The 12,555-nt window shown below is 39.7% G+C and overlaps 1 protein-coding gene across 1 annotated transcript in view; it reads left to right on the top strand.

Moving 5' to 3' along the window:
* LOC110970274 (contactin-associated protein-like 2) overlaps positions 1-12,555 on the top strand; it is a 93,095-nt gene that overhangs the window by 55,390 nt on the left and 25,150 nt on the right. Inside the window, exons 13-18 of the mRNA XM_051953317.1 lie at positions 9-124; positions 936-1,020; positions 1,220-1,376; positions 1,835-1,962; positions 2,087-2,257; positions 9,925-10,143. Coding sequence (XP_051809277.1) covers positions 9-124; positions 936-1,020; positions 1,220-1,376; positions 1,835-1,962; positions 2,087-2,257; positions 9,925-10,143 — 876 coding nt within the window. The remainder of the gene's footprint in view (positions 1-8; positions 125-935; positions 1,021-1,219; positions 1,377-1,834; positions 1,963-2,086; positions 2,258-9,924; positions 10,144-12,555) is intronic.

Genomic DNA, 12,555 nt, shown 5'->3' with positions numbered 1-12,555 from the left:
TCCTTTAGAGGAAACGGTTTGGACCACACTGAGAAACAACCTGTCTCCTCAGACAGCAATCTCCAAGGCAGACCAGGAAGGGAAAGCAGTGCTGCAGATTACTTATAATGTGACTGATGAACAGGTACATCATGCCACACACTTCTTTTTTATACTTTCTAATTTTTTTCATTGCATTTTCTTGTTGTTTGTTTGTAGGTAATACATTGATCATGATTTTAAGTAGCCTACAGCCACAAGCTGAATTAAATTAAAGTAGAAATTTCAATGGAAAAGAATGAATGGACATTCTGTAAAAAAAAATAGCCAACTGCCAATTCTACATTAGAACATTTTTTTGTAATAATACATTTGGGACTACCAAAAAATACAAGCCACTATACAAATAATGGCCAGCATGGACAAAACTTGACCTATGTGCTACAGACACAGTGTGAATTCAGTATGATGTCTGTTTTTTACAGCCCAAACATTTCCAGCAATGAAATTAAATTTGTGTTACACATCCTGTTGCTCTTACTTTCTTTTTAAACACAATCACTATTTTCATTTGGAAATTATTTCCTGTCGCTTTCTGTTTTCCTTTTTCCCTATAGATGTCAAACTATATTTATTGTTTAATTTGTTTGGGACTAATTTATAATTATGGGAACCTAAACAGATTAATTAAACTCTCAGAAATCATTACAATAATATTATAATAATTATCATATCAGTAGGTACCAAACCATACCATGCTGTACATATTCAAGACCACTCCAACAAGGAACTAATCAACAGAAAAGTAGAGAGGTACTGTGTACTACGGAGAAAACCTCTTAATATAAGTGACATGGAATGATGTGTTGTTAGAAGTTTCTCATTAAAATATAATGATTTGGTATTTAGTAAATAAAACATACACGAAGTTCCTTCTTTGTCCCTTTTGTGACCAGGTGTTGTCAATTACCAGCAGTGCAGTGAGCTGTGAACAGTATGTAGCCTATGCGTGCCGAATGTCTCGTCTTCTCAGCAGTCCAGGTGAAGTATCCATCACTCAATAAACAATAATTTGGTTTTGATGTGATACAGATGTACTCTATGTCAGAGTGCTTATCATTAACACAGAATCACGTTACAAGTCATTAACTCAGCAGGACATTTTCAAAATAAGACTTATTATTTGATCTAACTGAAATGAAAAAAAAAACTGACTCTAACTTGTTTCTTTGATGTTCAGATGGCAACCCATTTACCTGGTGGGTAGGAAGAGCCAATGAGAGGCATTTCTACTGGGGGGGTTCAGGACCAGGGATACAGAAGTGTTCCTGTGGTATTGAACACAACTGTACTGACCCCAAACACTACTGTAACTGTGACGCTGACCTGCGTACCTGGTTAGTGCATCTTGCTTTAGCAGCTCAGCTGAGCAGCTTCTCATTTTTGACAAGTTAAGGATACAGCATTCTTATATTCACACTCAAAAATGTCATCCTTGTGTTCACCAAAACAGCTGTGGCAGCCAGCAGATCAAATTTTCCTTTTAGATAATCACACTATTACTACATGACAGGTGTATGCTCGGGATATACAACCAGGAAATTTGTGTTTTCTGTTGTTTCTTTCTATTGTACGTCCCTTGCTTCCAAAATACCAATCAGCCACAACATTATGACCACTGATAGGTGAAGTGAATAACATCAATCCACTTGTTCTAATTCTAATATAATGTTCTGCTGGAAAGCCTTGAGTCCTGGCACTGGATGATTAGATATTGTATAAAGCAACCATGATACTGGCCCCTAAAATGTGTCTTGTTTGTCGATGTCTGTGTGTATGTGTGTTGAATGTTCAGGAGAGAGGATGCAGGCCTATTGGTCTACAAAGACCATTTGCCAGTCAATCAGGTTGTGATTGGTGATACAAGCAGAGCTGGATCTGAAGCCAAGCTTACAATAGGACCACTCAAATGCCAGGGTGATCGTGAGTGTTTTTCTAGCTTTTTCCTCACACAAACGCACACACAGTGTTTTACCAGAGAACATTAAATATTTATTGTAAGATAAACATTTGCATTTTAATGCATGTCCTGCTGTCGTTTTGAAAGGTAACTACTGGAACGCAGCCTCGTTCACCAGCCCTGCCTCCTTCCTCCATTTCCCTTCCTACAGAGGAGAAACAGGCACTGACATCTCCTTCTATTTTAAGACATCCTCCACTCATGGAGTGTTTCTGGAAAACCTGGGAAGCCCTGGTGCCATTCACATCGAACTCAGAGGTGTGTATGTACACACACTGTACAACATGTTAGAACCAAAGGGACAGGAACATATTTGTAGCAAAGACATGAATACTTTTAACTTACACTACTCACAATAAGTTAAAGATATTATTTACATGAGTTCTTTTCCTATTTGTTCAGAATTTTAATGAAATAAGTAACAATTCCTTTTGATATTACTAATAATGAATGAGAAGAAGCACCATTTTCATGAGTGCAATATTTATTACCCCAACAATTTAGACAATAACAAAGATAGCCCCAAATAACCAAAATTGACAAAGTCAGTAGTTGGTGTTTCCACCATTTGCCGCAGTGACAGCTTGATAGTGACGTCTCATGCTTCTAACTAGCCTCATGATGTTGTTCTGAGGCAATGCGTTCCACTCCTCCACAAGTGCTACGTGCAGTTCTGCCAGGTCATGTGGGGGTGGGGTAAGAGCGTCCAGTGGCTGCTTAAGCTGGTGCCAGACATGCTCTATGGAGTTCAGGTCAGGGGGCATTGCTGGCCATATCATATGAGACACTCCGACTTCCTGAAGTCGAGCTGTGACAATTCTGGCACCATGTGGTAGAGCATTATCATCCATGAACAGAAAGTTGGGGGTGTGCTGGCGGAATTGGGGGATCAAGAATCAAACATCAAGAATCTTTATTGTCATTGTGTTTTCATACAGCGAAATTATGATTGGTGACTCCCAGCCATAGATAAAAAAGGAGAAAAAAGCACACTATATACAAATACATTTTAAAGAAAATACTTAAAAGATATCAATATATAAATAGAGTTAGTGCACATGAGCAGTAGGATCAGTGTAAAGTGCAGTCCAGTGCAAGATTCAGTTCTTTATTGCACATAGTGAGTCTGTTGTGTGTGTAGGGGGGAAATGGACTGGACAGCTCTGGGGTAGAAACTGTTTATCAGTCTGGAGGTCAGAGTTTTTATGCTCCTTTACCATTTCCCCAAGGGAAGCGGAATGAACAGTCCATTTCCCGGGTGGGTAGGGTTGGCAGCGATACGTCGGGCCTTCCTCTGGACCCGGCCCATGCATACCGAGTCCAGGTCTGGAAGAGGACTTCCCACAATCCCCTGTGCTGTTTTCACCACCCGCGATAAGTTCTCTCCTGAGCTGTGCAGCCCCCATACCACAATGTTACATCAAGACAGAGGATGCATTCTATTGTGGCCCTGTAGAAGTTTGCCAGGAGCTGAGGGGAGAGACCAGCACGTTTCAGTTTCCTAAGGAAGAAGAGTCTTTGTTGAGCCTTCTTCAGTGAAGTGAAGTGTGTTGATGATGGGTTCTATGATGGGACCATGTTGATCTCGGCGTATCGCTCACCTTCCCTTCTCAAGCAATGCTGATGACCCCCATTTCTATGCAAGGTGACCGGACACTAATCAGCGAATAGGACGGTAGACCACTGCTGCATTGTCCAGGTCACATGGTCTTGTGACCACTGCAAATGGTCACGGCGGTGTCTTGGTGTCAGTGGAGTCGCCTGCAACGGTTGTCTGGCATTCACGCCAAAGCGGTGGAGTCAGTTGCAAATGGTTTGTCTGGAAACCCTAGTACCCCTCACTTCTCGTAAACAGGCCTGCAGCTGTGTGGCAGTTGCATAATGGTGTCTGAGTGCATAGGTCCTTAGGTACTGGTCATTATTGCGGTCCATCACTCATGGGGCTCCACTCCTGGCTCTGTCACCGACACTGCCAGTGGTTCTGTGTCTTGCTGCAAGTCTGCTTTGAGACACACCGAGTTCACGAGCAACATCTGACTGCCTGCTACTGACCTGAAGGTGCGTTATGGCCAGGTGGTGCTGCTCGTCCGTTAAGTGACGTTGTGTGTTCATGGCTGCTTGAATGATGAACTGGGAATGACTTAGTGACAATACCAGCTTTTTATACCCCTAGAATGTTGAAAAGGGCTGTCTTTTTTGGTATTGACCCCAGTAAGTAAGGGACACTGTACACAGAGAGACCATTACGTGGAAAACAAAGTGAGATGTGTCTAGCACCCAATAGCCTTCCTATCCCCAAAAATCCCTTAAGTGAAGCAAATATCTTATGTATGAAATCCACTGAGGACCTCACAATATCCCTAACTTATTGTGAGTAGTCTAAGATTTTTTTTCAGCCTAAGTAATGTGTAAAGATCCTGTAATGTTTCTAGACTTTTATGCTACCAGAAGAGATTGCCACAGAACAAATCCCCAAATTCTGTCACTTAACTCACATACATTTTTTTTAAATGTATTATATTAACTAACTGCCACTATTAAACAGAAAGATTGTATACCGATGTGGCCAAAATTATTGGTAATCTTTCACTTAGGAAAACACAAGTTTTCCCTGACATAAGCTGAAAGTAACAAATGTACTTAGCATCCACCATTAAAATTTACCAGAACCAACATGCTGCTTTCAATTTTTCTTGCAACATGTGATTATAAATAAGACACAAAAAAATGGAGACATAGACTAAGCTCTACATTTGCCTAGAAAGCCTTGATAATCTTCCTATGTCTTTGTGCCCTGCACAGATTCAACTCACTCTGTGTCACATGCAACACAGCAGTTTGACACGGTGCTGAGTTTGAACCCAAGCAGAGAATACACAGACACAGCAGAGACCAGTGAAGGTTCAACAAAGGATTGTATCAACAGAATAACCAAATCAATGAATTAAACAAGGGAATTCTAACTAAACACTAAGTCTTCTAAATAAACCGGATTTAAACTAAGGTGAGGATAAGAAGAATAAACTAATTAAAACTTACTAAAGAGCTGGGCAGGGGGAATGGCTAGGTGGGAGCCGATCCACTCGAGCAGGGGTTGGCAACCTTTAACACTCAAAGAGCCATTTCGACCTGTTTCCCACAGAAAAGAAAACACCAGGAGCCGCAAAATCCTTTTGACATTTAAAATGAGGACAGCACTGCATATATCGCTTTTTACCTCTATGCCCTTGTTAATTTTGACTAATTAATTAATAGAAAAAATAATGCATTAAAAAAAATTATGTATTTAATCGCACCTTTCTCAGTTCCCAAATTTCTGGCACACCGATAACACTGATGAACACTCCAGCCAGGTTGGTAGCGCTAATGAACCTAAAGTCTGTTTTCCAGCCGTGAAGAAGATTCACAGGATGCACTGTCAGCGCACAAGGAAGTTTGGTGAACAGTGATTGAAGACGAGAACACTGAGTGTGTTGGACAGAAAGTTTCTTTTAAAAACTTCCTGATGGCAGCTTGGATAAAAGCGTGGTTATTTGCAAATTGTCCAACAAATAGTTTTCTGATCACCGCAGCACTTCAAGCCAGTGTATCCATCCCATAATAGACCTCTTTTCGAGATGGTGAAAGTGCTTGAGTTTACAAAAATCTTTAAAATATTGAATATAATCGCTATTAATGAACTTTGAGTTTGCAGTAATCTGTAAATGTAGTAGACAGATGAAAAAAGCAGATAAATATAAATAAACACACTTGTTTTTTAAGTTAACGTATATGTCTGTTCACCAATTCAGTCATCAACCAAAAATTATTTAAACTGAAAAACTTTTCTGATTATGTCAGATATTGCTTTCTGATGCCATCAGTGGTGATTAATTAATTACAAAGCCTCTAATTAGACAGATTCATTTTTTTAATTGTGTCCTACCACTAATATTCATCTTACTTGGTTAATGTCATTTTTACTCCTGGACCTCATATGTTACGTAATGTTAGCTGGAAATCAATATTTTGCGAATGTCTATTTAACTTGTAAAGTCTATTATGAGTTATCTTAAGCCAATAACTTTTCTCTGGTAAGCCGCTGCTCTATTTTCCAAGACGACACTCCTCTGACTCTCTGACCTGCTGCCTGGATGCTGGACGTGAAATTGATCCGTGCTCTCGCGACTAATGCCGTATTAACCTGACACATCAAAGAGTAGATACTGAGCAAGACAATTATCCGTAGTTTACCTTAGTACTCAGGAGTACCTGACACAATGCAGGACTCTGCTGTGAAGGCGGAGACGTGCGGCGGTGGTGTATTTGCGACAATAAAAAAAGAAAGAAATTTGAAGGAGCGACGGCTAGGATTTAGGAATGGTGGCTCGCTGCAGCTGAATGAATGTAGCGCAAACACTGGAATCCGAAGATCAACAGGACTCCAAATGAATACACGCAGGCTGGCGAGTGTCGGAGATTGACGGCTTGGACACATATTTTGCTAGACAAAAAATTAAGATGTTTTATTTTGATGTTACAAGATCACCATAATCTTCAAATTTAGAATTAAATTTTGAAAACTAACAAGCTAAAATAAAAGAAATTTGAATTAAATAGCCTGCTGATTATTTATTTTCCAAAGCTACAGGGAACAGCAACAGAGGGAGGAAAGAGCCGCATGCGGCTCGCCGACCCCTGCACTAGAGCAAAAAGTGAGAATTGGAGGTTGGGTAGTGTAGACAGTGCTGAGGCAGGTAGGACCAATAACCTCTTCCAGAGGTGAGTGTCGGACCGTTGGCAGGAATGGCACGAAAAGGCAGGACAAAGCAGCTCCAGGCAGCATGACCAGCAGAAACTGCACAACAGGGAAAACATGGGTTAGACAAGGTAGAAAAATCACAAGCAGGAATGTACAATTGGCCGAACACTGACAGCAGATGCTGAAGCAACTATCTGGCAGGGTGTGTAGTGTGGAACCGGCTTTTATTGTCAGGGAGATGAAACAAGTGTTCTGCGCTGCAGCTGCCCAGAGTTCTGCTGATGAGAGTGGAGAGACTGATTGTGATTCGCTGCAGCTACTGCAGAGAGTGGCACAGGAGAGCGAGAGAGAGAGGAAGGGAGAACTACACACGTGGACAAAATTGTTGGTACCCCTCAGTTAAAGAAGGAAAAACCCACAATTCTCACTGAAATCACTTGAAACTCACAAAAGTAACAATAAATAAAAATTTATTGAAAATTAAATAATCAAAAACAGCCATTACTTTTGAATTGTTGATTAACATAATTATTTAAAAAAACAAACTAATGAAACAGGCCTGGACAAAAATGATGGTACCTCTATAAAAGATTGAAAACTATTTGACCAGAGTGACATGATTAACTCAGGTGTGTCATTTAATTGACATCACAGGTGTTTCCAAACTCATAATCAGTCAGTCTGCCTATTTAAAGGGAGACAAGTAGTCACCCTGCTGTTTGGTGAAAAGGTGTGTACCACACTGAACATGGACAACAGAAAGCGAAGGAGAGAATTGTCCCAGGACATCCGAAAAAAAATTATAGACAAACATCTTAAAGGTAAAGGCTATAAGACCATCTCTAAACAGCTTGAAGTTCCTGTGACAACAGTGGCTCATATTATTCAGAAGTTCAAGACCCACGGGACCGTAGCCAACCTCCCTGGACGTGGCCGCAAGAGAAAAATTGATGACAAATTGAAGAGACGGATCGTTCGAATTGTATCCAAAGAGCCCAGAGCAACCTCCAAAAGAAATTAAAGGTGAACTCCAAGGCCAAGGTACATCAGTGTCAGATCGCACCATTCGTCGTTGTTTGAGCCAAAGTGGACTTCATGGGAGACGACCAAGGAGGACACCACTGCTGAAAAAAACTCATAAAAAAGCCAGACTGGAATTTGCAAAAATGCATGTTGACAAGCCACAAAGCTTCTGGGAGAATGTCCTTTGGACAGATGAGACCAAACTGGAGCTTTTTGGTAAGGCACATCAACTCTATGTTCATAGACTCAAAAACCAAGCATACGAAGAAAAGAACACTGTCCCTACGGTGAAACATGGAGGAGGCTCAGTAATGTTTTGGGGCTGCTTTGCTGCATCTGGCACAGGGTGTCTTGAAAGTGTGCAAGGTACGATGAAATCTGAAGACTATCAAGGCATTCTGGAGAGAAAAGTGCTGCCTAGTGTCAGAAAGCTTGGTCTCAGTCGCAGGTCATGGGTCTTCCAACAGGACAACCATCCAAAACACACAGCCAAAAACACCCAAGAATGGCTGAGAGAAAAGCGTTGGACTATTCTAAAGTGGCCTTCTATGAGCCCAGATCTGAATCCCATTGAACATATGTGGAAGGAGCTGAAACATGCCATTTGGAGAAGACACCCATCAAACCTGAGACAACTGGAGCTGTTTGCTCATGAGGAGTGGGCCAAAATACCTGTTGACAGCTGCAGAACGCTCATTGACAAATACAGAAATCGTTTAATTGCAGTGATTGCCTCGAAAGGTTGTGCAACAAAATATTAAGTTATGGGTACCATCATTTTTGTCCAGCCCTATTTCATTAGTTTGTTTTTTTAAATAATTATGTTAATCAACAATTCAAAAGTGATGGCTGATTTTGATTATTTAATTTTCAATAAATTTTTATTTATTGTTACTTTTGTGAGTTTCAAGTGATTTCAGTGAGAATTGTGGTTTTTTCCTTCTTTAACTGAGGGGTACCAACAATTTTGTCCACGTGTGTAAAAGAAGAAAAGGGGATGCGCAAAGAATAAGGGAGAGAGAGGGTGAAAATGGAGCTTACCAAGACGCTGTAAATTAGTCTTCACTTTGTCCCAACTGCAGTCTCGCCTTTTTTTGTTTCTCTATCAAAAAGTGGTATCTTACTTGTTTTTCTTCCATGATGGCTGCATTTATTCAGAAATCAACATACAATGAGAATTACACTTTGATGTTGTTTTTAGTTTCTTTTCAACTATTTAGAAAATCTATTTGTTTAATCACGGCTCAGTTTTCTTCTTGTGACCACGTCCAGGGAGGTTGGCTACAGTCCTAGGCATCTTTAATTTCAGTAAGTAGCCATGGTCACAAGAACATGAGGTGTCTTGGAGATAGTCTTGTAGCTTTTAGTATGACCATGCCTAACAGTTATTTTTTTCCCTCATCTTCTCTTACAACTCTCTTCAACTCTTCAATGTTCCACGGTACATACAATAATACCATACACCACAATGAATGCTTTTCATCTTTTAAATAGAGTGAAGGGAAGATAAGATAACATAAGATAAATCACTCCAGTGAAGCTAATTTAAAGACAAGAGTGTTCTTGAATATTCACTACAATCCACTTACATATCACCACTTTTAACAAAAATTTTGTCCAGGCTATTTTAGAAAATGTATGCAATAGCTTTTCATTTCAGTAATTTTCATTAAAAGCATTGAGGTCTTGAAGATAACATGGAGCTATGCCATTAAGGGTTTTATATGTAAGAAAGGGGATTTTAAATTATATTCTGGATTTTTCAGGGATTTAGTCAAGATAAACTAATACTGGAGAAATATGTTTTTTCTGGTTCCCGTCTTATCAGCTGGAAACTTTCCTGAGAGTTATTAGGATATTTGAACATAAGGTATCTGACAAGACAGAAAAAGGTCCTAAAATAACTTAAACACAATAAGACAGATATAGTCTGAAGAATTACTCAAGCAAAAGAGAGTTCAGAAAAGTGATTTATAAGATACTTCTGATTTGACTTGGCTATAGCTCAGATTTGGGCAGCACAAAGCTGAGGGCAGCTTCATTAAGTATGTATTTTTTTAAAGAGATTTTGAATGTAGTAATTCCAAAATAAATGAGAAATCAGTGAGGATTAAACATCCAAAATGTTCCTAATGCTTGATTTTTATTCTGGTTCTTACAGGAGGCTCAGTGATCTTGTTCTCTTTTGATGTGGGCAGTGAGCGGGTGGAGCTCAGTGTCCGCTCACCAGCACCACTAAATGATGACCAGTGGCATCGTGTGGAGGTGGAGAAAAACATCAAGGAGGCAGTACTGCAGCTTAATGGAAAGTACAGAGAGATCAGACCCACTCCCCCACAAGGACATGCAAAACTTCAGTTCTATAGTGATCTATATGTTGGTGAGCCATGTATACACACAAACACACACAGTGTACTGCAGTGCTTTCCAAAGCAGCTACAGGTTTCCTTTTTGAGGGCACTAGAAATTCTGACATTCCTGTCATTTTAGAGCCCCACAGGAATACTTGTAGGATGAGACTTTGCTTCAAACCTTGATGAAAAAACTGTATACCAGTGCAAGTCATTTACATTTTATCTATACAGCACCGAATCACAACGTTTTACATCAAATAACGAGCATACAATTTTACAGAGACGTGAAGGCTGACATTACAATTTCCCAAACACTCGATGACAATTGGCAGGACGTATACCTTTACCCTAACAGGAAAAAATGTCCAGATTAGAAATAGGGGAGGAGAGAGTAAAAAGCACAAATTACAGGAAGAAGAAAGATACAAAGTTAATGACATTCAGTAATGGCATATGAATTCATCGAGTCAAAGACACAGGAGAGGAGCGGTACCAGGTATTTAACCAGGAAAGAGGATTTGCTTTTTATTGCAATGATTCAAAAGTTGTGGTCAAAAGACGAACACAGGTCACATATGTGCAAGATAGCCACTCGTGTCTGGGTGCCCAAAGCAAAGTGGCCACTGGGAGGCCCTTGTTTGGTTCCTGTCTGTTATTTAGATTAGGCACTGAGCACATATTTCATTAAAACTTCAAGGTTCTGACATTGTCAGATTCCAGATAATCTTTCTTGTGCAATTATGAAAAGATATCTCTATTGATAATATTATATTGTCAGACAAATCTAAAAGCATAGCAGTTTCACAAGATGAAATATTTATTTTTCTTAATATAAAGGCTAAAGTCTAAAAGCATCTTAGTATCAGTTGTTGGAAAGATCTGGATAGCCTAGAATGTTCTGGAAAAAAAAGCCCAACCGTGTGTGTGTGTGTGTGTGTGTGTGTGTGTGTGTGTGTGTTGTCTAAAACACTTGGATTAAGAGTAATCTTTAAACTGCAGTCAATTCCAGCCATTTTCAGTACAAAAAATCGCTAATATTCTATTTGTAAATAAAAAATATGATGAGAAATACAGGGAATATTGGACGCGCATCACGAGGTGCATTTCCTTGAAAACGACCTATTTGTGGATTATATACCGACTTCAGGACATGTTTTGGACAAAATATTTTACTGGCTTGTGTCGTCTGGATGTCCAAGGTTGGATTACGGCCGTTTTTTGTGGAATATTTTCATCTGTGTGTAATAATAAACCCGGAAATGTGAGTCGCGCTGTGTACGTTGAAGCCGTGTATAGAGAACGGATGGATGGATATTCGTTGTTTGTCGGACAAATGTGTTTATATTATCCGCTTTGGTAATCACATCTGAAAGTGGTTTACACCAGCGGATTCATGAGAATCTAAGCTTTCCATCGGCGTATAGTGTTTATATAATCGCATTTGCAGCCTTCGGACATTCTTTAAATTCCTATGCAAATTAGTAAGTGTACAGCCGGCGGTACACTGAAGTTTAACGGGTTAAGTAAAGATTAGATTACAGGAATTATAAAATTCTCTTTTGATAGATTTTTTCTTTTAATCACTTGTCTACAGTGCTGCAAAGAAACCAATTAATGATGGATATTATTTAACTAAGGCTTTTTTTCATTTTAGACTGTCTTTCTAGGTTCTGCGAAATTGTTCCTGACCACCTTTTGTGATGACTGCATTCAAAGTGCACATTTGTGACTTGTACTAAGTAGCTCATCCTGTCGTTATTTATTTATTTTAATTGTATGAGATAGAACATCAATAAAAATCGCATAAAAATACATTTTCCAGCAGTTTCACTCCCCTCCAAAAGTATTGGAACAGTGAGGCAAATTCCTTTATTTTAGCTGTATACCAGGCCTGGCCAACCTGCGGCTCTTTGCCCAGTTTCATGCGGCTCTTACATTCACGTCAAATTTTGTGTTTGTGTTTTTTTTTACAGTACGTGCATCTCACATGTATCTCACGTGCATGTGCGTACATTAAATGACTTGGAGGGAAGATCCATTGAGTAGTGTAGGCCTACCAAATTCACTCTCAAAATGGCAGGGAAAAAATGCACAGCCAAATGAAAATATGAAGATGAACACAGGACGTTTTTAACAGAGTGGGAGAGTTTGTTTTGTTTTGTTTAACGTAATGGCAAACCATTCTGCCTTGTATGTCAGGCATCATTAGCGCATTTCAAGGCTTCAAATCTTCAGCAGCGCTTCAGTTCACTCCATGCTAACATCGACCAGGAACTTCCAAAGGGGACTGAACTTCGCACCCACAAGTTGGTCACTTTGAAAGGTCAGACAGAAAAGTAGACAGTTGTTCCAAAAATTTATGAAGCACTCAAAGACCGTAACGCTTGCATCGTATAAACTTGCTTGGAACATTGCACAGTCTAAAAAGCCATACAATG

This window comes from Acanthochromis polyacanthus, chromosome 9 (assembly GCF_021347895.1).
Source record: "Acanthochromis polyacanthus isolate Apoly-LR-REF ecotype Palm Island chromosome 9, KAUST_Apoly_ChrSc, whole genome shotgun sequence".
Taxonomy (NCBI): domain Eukaryota; kingdom Metazoa; phylum Chordata; class Actinopteri; family Pomacentridae; genus Acanthochromis; species Acanthochromis polyacanthus.
The sequence above is the reverse complement of the archived record's forward strand: the minus strand, read 5'-3'. Positions and strand labels throughout refer to the sequence as shown.